The 13,901-nt window shown below is 40.7% G+C and overlaps 1 protein-coding gene across 3 annotated transcripts in view; it reads right to left on the bottom strand.

The window, feature by feature from the left end:
* Positions 1–13,901, bottom strand: part of asap2a (ArfGAP with SH3 domain, ankyrin repeat and PH domain 2a) — a 61,922-nt gene that overhangs the window by 15,242 nt on the left and 32,779 nt on the right. For all 3 annotated transcript variants that reach the window (XM_042389444.1, XM_042389445.1, XM_042389443.1), the window contains exons 4-11: positions 13,599–13,673; positions 7,035–7,084; positions 3,283–3,412; positions 2,790–2,875; positions 2,620–2,695; positions 2,422–2,508; positions 994–1,097; positions 278–347 (exon numbers count right to left, since the gene is read on the bottom strand). In XM_042389444.1, coding sequence (XP_042245378.1) covers positions 278–347; positions 994–1,097; positions 2,422–2,508; positions 2,620–2,695; positions 2,790–2,875; positions 3,283–3,412; positions 7,035–7,084; positions 13,599–13,673 — 678 coding nt within the window. The remainder of the gene's footprint in view (positions 1–277; positions 348–993; positions 1,098–2,421; positions 2,509–2,619; positions 2,696–2,789; positions 2,876–3,282; positions 3,413–7,034; positions 7,085–13,598; positions 13,674–13,901) is intronic.

Genomic DNA, 13,901 nt, shown 5'->3' with positions numbered 1-13,901 from the left:
TATTAATTCAGCCAGCGCTCTCTGCTGCTCGCTGTTAATATATTCACGGCTAATGGATGAGGATAATAACCAGCTGCTATCCTGGAGTCACTGAGTTTACTGTCATTGTACTGAGTTTAAGATGGCAAAGACTAAATGAAGCAGTTTGTATTTTTTAATCAGAACGAACTCATTGTTCCTGTCTTGTGCTCAGCTGTTTTTTTTGAGAGTACAGAGACAAAAAAAAAAAAGCTCTCAGCTCTGAGGTGAAACCTTGGATGAGTTTTTGTTTGCTTACAGTGCCATGTGAGATGGTGAGGTATCCGTTCTTCGCTGTGCACTTTCTCTTCTGCCACACTTTCCTCAACCTGCAACACATAGAAGATAATCAGCGTGTCACATATACGCTGGCACAGTTTACTCTGAATTCACAGAGCGGACACATTTGATAAAAGATTCATATTGTCACATGCTACAAGTGGGACTCCTCTTTATCATGCAGAAATCATGCAGAACATATGCATAAGTTATGACACATAGGCTGAGCAGTGTAGTCAGATCTATAATTAAAAATGCTGCATCGATGGTTTAAATGATTAGTTGATTAACTGATCCATAGTAAATTAATGTCTGAAACTACTTTTAATCGTTTATGTTAGTTTTTGAGCAAAAACACCAAACATTCTCTGGTTTCAGCTTCTCCAACATAAGGCTTAACTGTTTTTCTCCATTTTACATCATTGTAAACTGGAAAATCTTTGGGATTTGGACTGTTGGTCAGATAAAACAAACAATTTGAAAACTGTGTGTTTTTGTGATGTTTTTGAACTAATCGGTTCAAATCTTCCCTTCACTTTCTAGTATGAAAGAATCTTATTTGAATGTATTCATTACAAATTTAAAGCTCAGTAGAGAAGAAAAACTCACTTTGACACCTGTTATGTACAGTAATCTGGTGTTTATTTCACCTGCAGTACCACAGCTGATTTTTAAAGTTATTTTAAAAAAACGCACCCATCACTTTTCTTGTAGAGGTACCCGCTGCGCTCAGTGCCGTGCTCCTTGTTGCCCTGCGGCTGGTGCAGGCTGTAGGTGGTGCTCTGCCGCACCTGTGAATCCTGGGAAAATAAACAGATATGCAACAGAGAAGACAAATCAGAGCTGTTCCTAAACACACACGCACACGCACACACACACACAAAAAAAAAACAGGAGCTGCACATATGATTTGCAGATCGCCACTGCAGTCAAGTGGGAGCTACACAGGCGTTAAATGGTTTTGATTTTCACTCCGCTTCTGGGTCTCCTCTGAGAATTTCAAGGCAAGTATGGACAACAACAGGAAGATTGCTGATGTGAGTCTGTATGTTTTTGGACACATGGAGATTAGAAGATAAGAGGAGATTTTACACCTCTGAAATCAGGATCCGCATTAGCAGATGTCCAAATGTTTAGTCTGAAGTAATGTTGAGAGGCACAAAACATCTTTACAGATACTCAAGTTCAACTGCGATGTAGCTCCCACAGAAAAAAAAAGAACAAACAAAGGCCAGGATTCTGCACAAAATGTCATTTCCTGTCTGGAAACAACATGGGAAACAGAGAGGATGACTTCTGAAGGTCGGCGTTGACGCGGCTTTAATGATTTTATTGGTGTTTGCTGTTATCAGCGGACACACACAGCCGACAGGATAATCTTGGAGGAGCAAGGTTGTCTGCAGCTTTTCTCATTGAAACGTCGTAATTAAAACAGTTCAACTGACATTAACCAAAGCACTGAAAAACTGCAATGTCATATTTAAGCAAAAACACACAGATTATCTGCCGCCATAAAAAACAAAACAGAAAACAAACTAATGATCTAGCATGAAGCACTACAACTGAAATAACACCACAATGAAAACTGGATGCAAACAACCACAGAAAAGTTTTTTTTTTTTTTCAAGGAATCCACTTACTCTCCTAGACTTGTTTCACAAAAGACGGAGGCAGCGGAGGAGAAAAGAAAACAATCTTCAGGTGAGACCAGGAGCTGCTGTAGTTTGCAGCATATTCATATAATTCACTCAGCACAGGGCCAGGCTCAGTTTAAATTCAGGTCAATTCATTCAGGTGTTGTTTTGTTCTCAGCCTATTAAATACAGATTTATTTTCAGTTGAAGCACAGTGCCGTGGACCTCGACCCTGAGTGAGTCCTACATTAGTAACAACAGTGTTATATGAGTGTGTGTGTGTGTGTGTGTTCATGTGTGTGCTCCCGGTGAGCTTTGAGTTGAAGGTTGAAGAGTTGTGAGGTTCAGAATTGCTTCATATCAAATATAATCTGATATTAGTGGAGGTTTATGGATATAAAGGATATTAAAATGTGACTGACGTGTTCATAGAGGACCTTCGGCACTCTGTGTGTGTGTGTGTGTGCGTACATTTGTGTTTGTGTGTTACCTCCTTCTGCTCCACCTGTAGTGCTGACTTGAGGACGTCCCGTAACTGAGTCAGCTGCTTCCTCTCCTCATCCTGCACCTGCTTTATCTGTTGTGAATGAAAGATCGAGAAATGCAAAAAACGGAGGAACATATTTGATGTAAATCAGAGAAGTGTCAGAGTCAAGTGAGGTAAAGAAAGGTTTGCCGTCGTTCTCACCGTGTGCAGATCTGTGGCCAGTTTTTCTATGGAAGGCTTCAGGTTGTCCACAGCTTTCAAACCGTCCTGAAAGAAACTGAAGAAGACGAAGGTGATGTTTTATCTCCCAAATGTCACTTTGTTGTTCAGGTTTACTCTGAACCAAAGCACTTTAATAAAAAATGTCTTACTTGCACTGTGCATGGAAGTACTTGATGAGGTTCTGCAGCAGGTCCACTCCCTTCTTGATTTTGATCTCATTGACTTTGAGGAGATACTGTAAACATGTTGAAAACAGATCCGGTTAGACGCAGTGAGGCCCGGTTCAGTCAGAGGGAAAGGCAGCTCTCGTTATTTATCTCAAACATATACATGCCTTTCATCTCATTCACTTCAAAGTCAAAATCTTCATCTTTCAAGTAAAGCTTCATTAAAGTGAATCTTCAAAAAAGGCACAGACCACACGAACTACATACATACATAGATACATACTAAACATACTAAAATGTTTTTTAGTTTCATATTAAAAAAATAACATACACCCATTCTGAAATATTTGACTGTTGCCTCAATGAATGACATTTTCAGGATCTAATCTGTATCAGATATCAGAATGAAACTGTATTTTTTATCACTCGTTTTGTAGATTTTTTGAAATAAATTACAGTCATTAGTCAAACTGACCTCACACATCTGCAGCTGGAAGAATCTCCTCTCCTTCTCCATCTCTTCAGCAATTTCCGCTCCGCTAATTTCAGTCCTGATCATCCCATGCTGCCTCGCGTGCTCCTTCTTCTCCTTCTCTATCTTGGTGCTGCCAGGAAGTGACATCACAGGGGTCAAAGAGCACACCTCATCTCCATGACGGCACCACAAACACACAAAAACTGTGGTACTGTGTAAAATCAGCCCTACTGCTGCCTGGCAAATAACAGAGTGATATTGCTGGGGAAGCTCTTGGTTCCACCAATATAATACTGATAGCTGAACTTTTTGGCCTCATGATGTAGCAGTGGTATCAGTGTGTTTGTGAAGGTTCATTTCAGCAGTCAAGAATACTTTTTACTTTAAAACCAAGACGTTTCTCGGTTCAGCCAAGTGGCTTTTTTTAGATCAGTTAACAGGTGAGGTAACTTCTCCTTCCCCCGAACCGTTTCCAAAATTAAGATTTCTCACTAAAATGTGTGGTTGGTGGATCAGATACACGCCAAATTCAACACCGACTCATAACACAGTTAATTCACCGTCTATCGTGTGTGTGTGATGGTATTTGATGAGTTTTTTTGGCTATTACCATAGTAACTAGGGTGAATCAGTGTAATGTAGGACACCTGAGCTTGTTGTTAAATTGGTGAAATATGCATTTAAGCATGTTAAATGTGCAATACCAATAGTTATTCAGGGATCTTAAATCTTGTAATGCTCAATTTTAACTTAGATTATTACTAATATTAATACATAATACATTACTATACTATCTGTAACAGCAAAAACATTATAATTACTGAAATGACCAAATGTGGTCATGCACTTCGGTATCGAGTGTTACTGACCAGATAAGTTTTCATTGTATGAATTAGGCTTTTCAGCCTCCCAGTGAGTGTCCCAGATTTCAGCCTGAACTGTCCCATATTAGGAAAGGCACATAATCTGGGACAATTTGGCACAAGGAACACTTTTATATTTGCCATTTCTTCTCTGAGTGTGATGTCTGCATTCTCTTTTCTGATATGATTAGAAAATATCATGGGGATTTCAGAATGGTATTGGGTGCAGATATAATGTGCTGGCTTCATATCAAAATATATTGCTGAAGTGCCAATTGCTGAAATTGTCCCACATTACTCAAATTCACCCTAATCAGTTTGCTGCTTTCCGTTTATGCGCAGACATTAAGAAAAGGGTTGTTTGACAGCGAAGTTTAGTTTGTTTATTTATATGATTTCAACACGGATTTGTTGTTCACAATGTAGCATTATAAGGGAAAAAAATAGTTTGTGTTCCCTGGATGTGTGGATAGTGAGTTTACTTTAACATCACTGACACTCTGAGGCAGATTTTTTTTTAAAAAGTGTTGTTGTTTTCCGTTGTGAAAATGACAACTGAGACGGCTACATAAAACAGAAGTTATTAGACAGCAGATGTCAGACGGTGAGAATGGCTTAACTAAGCAGTCAGACTGTGTGATGTGTATCAGGTGTATTTGGTTATGTGTGGGTATTACTATGTTGGGAATGATTAAGGTTAGGTATAGGTTTCGGGCATTAAAAGTCAGGGTTAGGATCAAGGGGGGAACAAGCAAATGTATTACAGAGATTTTGATTGGTGTAGCATGCCGGCGCTGGTTCTGGTGAAACCCTTCACACACTATGTTGCCTAATAGTTAGTATTCAGTGCTGATTTTACACAAAGACCATAAATTCTGCATACAGTATCGTCCACAGGCAATCGGGAAAACACACCACACAAAAGGAGGGGAGGCACCATTCCATGCAAGAGGGCATTCTTTTCCATATGCTGTTTTTTTTCTGACAGCATATTCCCTTCAAAAAGGATGCAACAGTTTGTTCTCTCTCAGAAAGACGGGAACAGTGTGTCGGTGTCTGTGATGATTTGCCGCAGTGCGGATGAAGTTTGAGAGCTTCAGAGCTGTTCGGCTTGGTTCATGTGCATCTAAGATGAACTTCACTCCCTGATATTCAGCTCTGTTCTAAGATATCTTGGTACATTTTTAGACAACTACAAATAAACAAAAAAGGCCACTGCAAAACTCAACATTAAGAAAGGGATATCAAAGCACTGTGAGTGCATGAGCCAGCTTTTGTTATGTTATGACAGGAAATTGCAAACTTTTCTGAACATTTCTCCTCCACTGCACTGTTACTCCCTTTAAATTGTGATTCATGATGTCACATACCTTTAAATTACTCACTTCTTACAGTTAGCTCAATTAAAATCTAGTGTTTTTCAAGAAAAGTGGTCTGTATCAACTGTTTTTTATGATAAAAACTAAACTAAATTTGGCATGTTCTCAAAGGCTGTGTTAATGTTATTTTACTGTATATACAGTGCATATTGTCTTAGACATGGTTGGAAAACCAGAAACAAAGAGACACAAGTAGTGAGTTCTGACAGCTTTAGTTTCGGTCATAAACTCACCGTTTTGTCAGTGTGAACATGCCAAATTTTACGTAATTAGGAGGACAATGTTGTCCTCTGTCAGCACATGAATCTTCAGCTCTGACAGCATTACAGCATCATCAGTGCTGCGACTAATAGAGAGACACATGTTAGCCAGGCTGGCCGCCAGCCAAGCTGACAGTTCGACTGATGATGGGGTAGAGAATCCATTAACTTTCAGTCCCATCAATCCAGGAAGTGATACACAAATGAAGATAATGGTAAAGATACTGGATTGGGGGTTTTCTACATGCATTCTGCATTCAAATTGAAGGAAAATTGACTGATTTTAGTCATTAAATTAAAGATTAAACACACATTCCTGAATAAACAGCATTCAAAGTGAGACGATCCCCAACCTGGAGACTGAAAACAGGACTCAAACTCAGGTTGAACAGAGGGAGCTGGCAAACCAGTTTCAGGCAGCAGAAAGACCAAATAATTTAATCTCTCTCTGTCTGTAAATGTGAAAATAGTCTGTTATTGTGAGAATAAACAGCAGAGAGATCAGAGATTTGATCACTCAAAAACAGAGGACCACTGAGAAAGGAGAGCAGCAGGACATGTTGGCATGTTTGGGTGATTTTTCCAATCAGGCAGAAAACAGGACTCTATTGACGGTGGACTGAGGCCATCAATAGAGTCAAATCATAAGAATAGAGTGGGGCGGAGGCGGACAGTCATATAGCATCCAGTTGAACTCTTGATGTCAGTACAAAATCCGTACTGTCTAATTGAAATGTTTGGAGAGAAGATGTATTACCCTTTCAGTAAAGAATGTCCTTTGCAGCTTGTAAAATATATGAAAGTGCTATAAAAAAAAATCATGTGTTCTTTGCATGCACAATCACAATGGTGTGTCAGTGGAAATGGTTTCTCAGTGCAGAGGTGGAAAAGGTGACAGTGAGGGTCGGTTATTCACATTATTAAGGATGCGTTGACAGATAATCACAGGGGGAGAGTGGTTAGTCAAGACAGTCACAAGTCAGACAGAGACAAGACACAAACTGCACATTTCAATTTAACATACTGCATCACACATGTGGCTTTAATCAGGAAAATAAGACTAGTTTGAAACCCTGAGATGATAAATCAATCTAATTATGACTATATAATCACAAGGTTTTACACACTGGGTTTAGGGTGTTGCACAATTTTTTAGCTAATGAAGTGAAAAACCACCAAACGTCTGGTTTTATTAAGGAGATTTATGTATACATACAACAGCTGTTGATTAGATATTTTAAGTGTCTTACACTTTTGTTTCGTAGTCCTTCCAGGCTTTGTCAAAAGGCTTTTTCAGATCCTGTGAAAAAACAACACAAAGAAGAAAGTTTAAATTATAAACAACAGGCAGGAATATGGTGCTAAAATTACAGTTTTGGTCAAGAATGAACTTTCAATGGCAAAAAATGGCAAACATCACTAGTTCTAGCCTCACAGATGTGATAATTTGCTAATTTTTTTCACCATATTTTCACATCTTATGGACCAAATGATTGATCAAAAAATGTGCAGCCCTATAGGACTACAAATATTGCACTGAAATACACCAAATTAACAAAAAAAGAAAAACTGTGGTTAAATACTAATTAACAATGGATATAAAGCAAGAGACTGCACACACACAGTAATGCAAACACACATCATCACAGCACCACGAAACACAAAGATATTCACCATCCTGACCAGTGTCAGTTCACTGATCATCACATGCTCAGAAAGGTACTTTCCTTTCTCACTCACTAATGAGCAAAGTTGCAGGTGTGCAGTTCTTCACTATGTGAATCAGTAACATGAATCATCCTCCTCACAGATGCAGAGCAGCCCACAGCTGTCTCAGCAGGGAACCGGGTGGGGTTACGGTGGAGGGTTTTTGGGAAGGCAGGAGGCACTGCGCGATTGCTTTTGGCTTTCGCAACATGATTCCTCTGGTCACATCGACGACAGGCAATGCTGATTTCTCATTGTCATTGGTGAGCTTTTAACAGCTGCATGGACAAAACGCTTGATTAAACAACATCCCTACTGCTGCGGTGCTGATTAAACAGTGATTAGGACAAACAAAAGCAGACGTTACTGGGTGCAATTGACTGTGTCATTCCCTAAAAAAGACAATTCAACAGAATTAATTGTTGCCTGTTACCGGAACAGGGGTGCAACAAATCTGCTCTACAGCATGTAACAATAATGAACCCTTTATAATTTAACACCAAAAAATGTAGTAAGAACCTGCTGAATCACAACGCTGATGTGAGGTTTTTATCCAAAGAAAACTAAACCAATCCTAACATTTAAGCATTAAACACCTAGGGCAGCACTACTATCTGGCTTACTGTCCATTTCTGTACAAAAATGTGAAAAGCAAACATAATTTTGTTCGGCTGGATGGGCAGCTTATGGCTATAGTGCCATTGTTAGAGCAGCAGAGAGGATTTTGATCCTGCTGTTGACCTCCACTTCAGCAGCAGAGGAGTGGCAGACTCAACCTGTCAGCCAACAGGATCAGGGTCTGGTTCACTGGGCCAAGTCAAGGAGCACTCAGCCATTCACTCAACCAGCTCGAGGGCAGAAACCAGAGGGAAGAGCGTATAAAAGACCATAAAAATACAAAGAAAAGCTGAAAACCAAAGTGAAAAAACAGGCTTGTGAGGAAAACAGCCAGAGAGAGAGAGAGAGAGAGAGAGAGAGAGAGGACGAAGCGGCTGACAGAGACGGCAAAGAGCGTACTACAGGTCAAAAGAGAGCCAGAAAGAAAAGAGAGGCTAAGCGGAAGGAAATGTCAGAACCAGAGAGAGGAGAAAAAAAATTGTAACAATGGCTAAAAATACCAGACACAGGCATCGCTGGGCAGGGAAGGGCAGAGCAGAATAGGCTAAGACACAGGGCAAAATACTCCCTCAGAGAGAAGTGAGCTCTTAGCGCCCTGGTTCCCTTTCTGGCTGATTCTAAAAGGACAGAGGAGGAATGTCATGCCCTTGGCAACGGCCCCCATTGGCAAACTTATCACCTCCTACTACCTACTACCACGAATGTCCGAGAATAGCAGCTCCTCTTACACATTCCTCAAACCTTTTCCCACCGTCGTGCAACCAGGTCAGCAGCAACGAAGTGTGGTTAAGTATAACCGGTGCAGGTTTGAGTGTACTTAAAGGGTCAGTTTACTAAAATTAGAAGAAAATGTGTTCCCTCTTTAATTCTAGTGGTACCTGGTCATGAAGATAGCTTTGGTTTTATTTGCCCAGTTTTCAAGATATCCCTCTGATTCCATCCCAGTGCATTGGAGGTGAATAGTTTTTTTTGGTTCTCACAGCTTTGAAAACTTTGAAAGATTCAACAACGAAAATCTGTTTCCAGAAAAAATGTCCCTGTTATTCTGGGATCAGACCACACAACATTTTTGTTTTTCCAGATGGTCATTGTGTTAATAAGGCAAACATAGAGGCATAAATTCTTGCCATGACATACTGTAGATAGTAGACTCCACTTTGGACCTTATCCAGTTCAAGCAACAACTACAACAGCTTGAGGCTAAAGCCAATGTGGAAGTACCTTAAAGTGCAATTTCACCTACAACGGCTAGATGCTGGCTCGAAAAAACTCCCATTCAAAAAGCATCAAGTTTTCTCTAAAAATGGTAAGCCCATCATTTTTTCAATGAGTCATTGTGATCTCAATTGCTAAATTCTTGCCAAGGACTGACTTCACTGTTCCACCGCCAACAACTTCCTCTTTTGCTTCACCAAATTCACAACTGAGAAGAGCGCTCTGTGCTTCTACTGTAGGGGTCAAAGTCACAGAACAAGCCGTAAAAGTTGTCAAACCAGCAGGAGAAGGCAATGGGATGTTGTGAGGTGTCTCAAACGCTGCATCAGTATTCTGCTACTGCACCGGATAAAACAAGCAAAAGACGCACCAGATACTTGTTTCTGTTCCCTGACGCCCACAGATCTGCCGGATTGGACTGATGTAGTCTGATCTCTGCTTTACTCTGAGTAATCAACAGTACACAGAGAATATTTCTTTTGTAGAAAGTCCATTGTATTTGGTGTGTCAAAAAACTCAGAGACATATATCTCAGCACTTGGACAAATTAAACCAAAACTATCTGTAAGAGTAAGTGAGAAAATATGCTTTTAATAATTTAATCTTCTCCTAAGGCTGTTTGTTAATCTTTGGTTCAATTACTGTTCAAACTACTGATGCTGCTGATATTCTAGGTGATAACAGAGTATGAAATATGCAAACTAATGAGAAAAACCTGTGATCAGTGGACAGGGATCTGCTCTTATCTAAAAATCTCTAACAGGAAGCATGAGTGGGCGGTTCGGGTGTTCACGACCCACTGAACCACAATGAGGCGAGGCGCAGCTGGACTCATATGGCTCAGTCCGAAGGCATTAGACCACAGACCCCCCCCCCTCGCCACTCCCCTTCCTTACGCAAACACAGTCGATTCTACAGCATCCATCCAGACACTGTGATTGAATAGTGATAAGCTGATACGACTCATGGTGGGTTAGAAACACAGGAGGTGCTCGCTGGTCAATGAGCAGAGGATGAGAGGGTCGGCTGCAGGCGTGATATCATTGCTGGCTTCCACTCTAAAAATCCGCTGTTAGCAGAACGGTCTTGTGGACTCATCACTTTCCATTTTCCACTGACTGGGAGTGTGTGTGTGTGTGTGTGAGTGTTTATCTTTAGCAATAAAACTACTGACCCATCCTCAGCCATTTTTGCTAGTAGTGCAGTGACTGCGTTGTACTATTTCAGTTAAGAGAAAGGCATTTTACTCTAATGTCCCAAATGCATTGCCTTCCTGTATCCTTCTATTCATAAACTATACAGGAAGTATGGAAATTAAAAGGCAGTAACCTAAAAACGACAAGGTCATTGATTTTTTTTACACATGAAATCCCATTTGCCCTGTGTGGTGAAATGGCCATGGATGTAGATGAGGTGGAAAATTGATGGTTTTTAGCTGAGTAACAGCGGTGACAGGTTGCTAGGTAGTAGCCCTCTAATCACAGAGCCATTAGCGGCTGCCTCCCTCGGGGTTTAGTTCAACGCACTCGTTGCCAAAGACAGCACTGGCAGAATATTAACAAGCTTTGGGGGAACGACGGCTACCAGAAAGCCATTAAGTCCTCAGTTAAATCAGATGAAAAGACTGGTGACTATTAAAGCAGACACACAGATGCATTAATTGTGGAGCATTTTAAGATACAAGACTGCATTTTTTTAATCCACAATGAATGAAAATTAGGATTTACATTTTGTAGGGTTATTTCATACATGCACCAGCTACACATTTTCAGTGAGATGTTACTTTTCACACCCCTGAAAACGGTTTTCCTCTTCCTCTTTTAGGGCATCCATATCAACCCATTACATCATCTCACTCCCCCTGCAGTCTAAACAGCCTGTCATGCGGGTCTGGATTTCTTCCTGCTTCCCCCTGTGCTCCCAGGTACTTCCCCTGGGAGAGAACAGGAGTGAAGGAGCAGGATAATGACAGAGGAAGAAGATGATGATGAAGGGGAGGGGAGGGATGAGGGAAAGGCCTTGGGCTGTGGAGGTGAGCAACAGGTTGGATTGAGGGTAAAGCCGCCAACAAAGACAAGAACTAATCCATCATTTCACTTATTTTTCCAGCTACTCCAAGTTTTCTTTTCTTGACACTGAGGGCTTCATTTCTGGGGTTTGCTTGTATTACAACGGCGATGATATTTCTGTGTGTGTGTAAATGTGTGTGTGTGTGTGTCTAGAGGTAAGAAATAACCGGCAGCTCATTTGCCCCATGTCATTGGGGTAATGAGAATCATCCGAGGGCTAATGAGTAATAAGTGGGTAAGCATTACAGATGTGACTGGCTGCCACTGCCGAGCTGGAGAGTGAGGGGGGTGGGCGACATGGGGACAGAGTGACAGAGACAAGGGGGGAAGGAAAGAGGGGGAGAGAGATTGAAGTGGAGTTAAGAGAGAGACAAGAAGACAAGAAGGAAATCATGAAAGAGAAAAGCAGATGGAGGCTGAAAAGAAAACATTGCACTTAAGAGACGTACAAAAGAGCAAGAGAAGAGAAAGGACGAGAGGGGACAAACAGTTCAGAGGTCTAGACAAAGCCAAGTTGCTCAGGGTAATGGGGACGACTGGCGTTTCTATGGTTACCACCCTCATTACAGAGCTGGCTTAATCGCATCATACCTTGGTGGCGACCACAGCCAATCATGAGCCTGGAGAGTGAAAGGTCACAGGCCGCCGTGGACAGTAACGAGCTCTGATTGCATTACAGAGCTGCAGAGACTGTTAACGAGTAACTGTCTGGGTTCAGTCCGGCTGGTGGACGCACATGGCTGACTAGCTAATAGGTTGTATCGCTACATGGAGGGTAGGGCACAAAACTGTTTTTGGCACTGACCAAAAAGTGCCCGTAACACAGAGTATTAAAAAGTAGCCGCAGATTTTAATATTGTTAACTAATTCTCTGATCAGATACTTACTGATTTACATTAAAAATTGCAAGTTTTAGATTGTTTTATTTTGTAAAAAGTTGTTGTATGCCTGATTATGTTCAGACAAAATTTAACATTAGAGACTTTGGCTCCTTTTTTTAAAAGATAAAAAAGGGTTTTGTAGAAAAATGTGTATTTAACTAAGCATTCAATACCAAAACTGGATATTGTGTTGACACTAGCATAAAAAAATGTCAAACATCACCCATAAAGTCTTTCAAAGCTAATTCAGCTTTGGGTATAGTTTAAAGAAAGGCAACAGGTTTTGGGGAGTCTGACTTGTTGGTGAACTTAATAATCAATTGATTAGATCATAGAGTACAAAATCATGTAAAAGTCAGTGACAGATTGTTTTCCATTATGCTCCATACAAACACAAATGCATTCTGTTGAGTGATCGCAGGCTCCACGCTCACACTTGAGCATACATTACGTTGAATGATTATAACCTTCATACTGACAGTTCTGCAGAGCTTCCATCATGCTGAGTTATTGCAGGCGTCACGCTAACACTCACTGGTAAGTGAGAGGTGAAGTTTGTGGTTTTTATTTTCCGGATTCTTAAATGAACTCAAATGAAGCCAGGAATATTCTTGGAACAACTACTATGTCAACTATCTAGTTTCTAATTAACCCCACTTTGGCTTTTTAAAGGAAACAAAGGAAACTGGCTTCAGGTAGATCAAAGCAGTGTGTCATTAACCTTGTCAGAGCGACAGCAGGGCTTCAACAATGGCAACTGGTTACTTCAAACCACTTTAAACCAGCTGGGTGTCAGAAGATGTTTGGCCTCTTGTTACTCCTTCTGAGGCTTTTAGACTCGTAGCGGTTCCCAGAAAAGATAAAGCCTCGTCCTAGATGAGCCTGTTTTTCAATAAATATTTCAAATGAATTATATCCTTAGTGTGGGACAAGGCTTAATCCCTGCCAGGAAACAAGGCTTGGTTTTGTCTTTATCATTGGTTGGGTTTTTGTGTTAATTAAACCAGATCCCTCATATAATAAAATGCTCTACCAGAATGATCAGAAAATTGCTGATTATTATTTAACTACAGAATATAACTCTCGTCTTTTACTGCATGCACCATGGGGTCTGCTGTAATATTAGTGAATAAATGATCTACTAATGACACATGGATGATTCAGCGCTTGCATCAGTTAAATTAGGATATGGTCCACTCTTTTTCTTGCTGTTCTGTAAAGTCACTGATGATTCAGCACAACACTCAGCGCTGTTCATCTACACATGCAACACTTCTGTTTAGCTATAAAGTGACAAAAGATCATGCTGTTTTTGTTGCCTTACCCCTTTGACTCCTTTCAGGTCTCCTTTCAGCAAGCTGTCCAGGGGAAAGGTGATGATGTTGTTCATGTTTTGGAACTGGAAAAGGTTGAGAAGAGAGACACATCAGTGTTGAAAGGTTACGTTAGAGGATTTAAACCTGCTGGAGACTGAAAGTCAGGGGCGCCTGACACCTTTGAGATGTAATCCTTTCAGTGTCTGGGGGGTTGTTTTTGTGTGTGTGTGTGTGTGTGTGTGTGTGTGCATGCAGTGTCTTAAAGGGAAAAGGAGATAAACCAGGTAAAAATGACCAACAATATTATAAAA

The sequence above is a fragment of the Thunnus maccoyii genome, chromosome 16, assembly GCF_910596095.1.
Source record: "Thunnus maccoyii chromosome 16, fThuMac1.1, whole genome shotgun sequence".
Taxonomy (NCBI): Eukaryota; Metazoa; Chordata; class Actinopteri; order Scombriformes; family Scombridae; genus Thunnus; species Thunnus maccoyii.
This window is presented reverse-complemented; position numbering and strand designations above follow the sequence as displayed.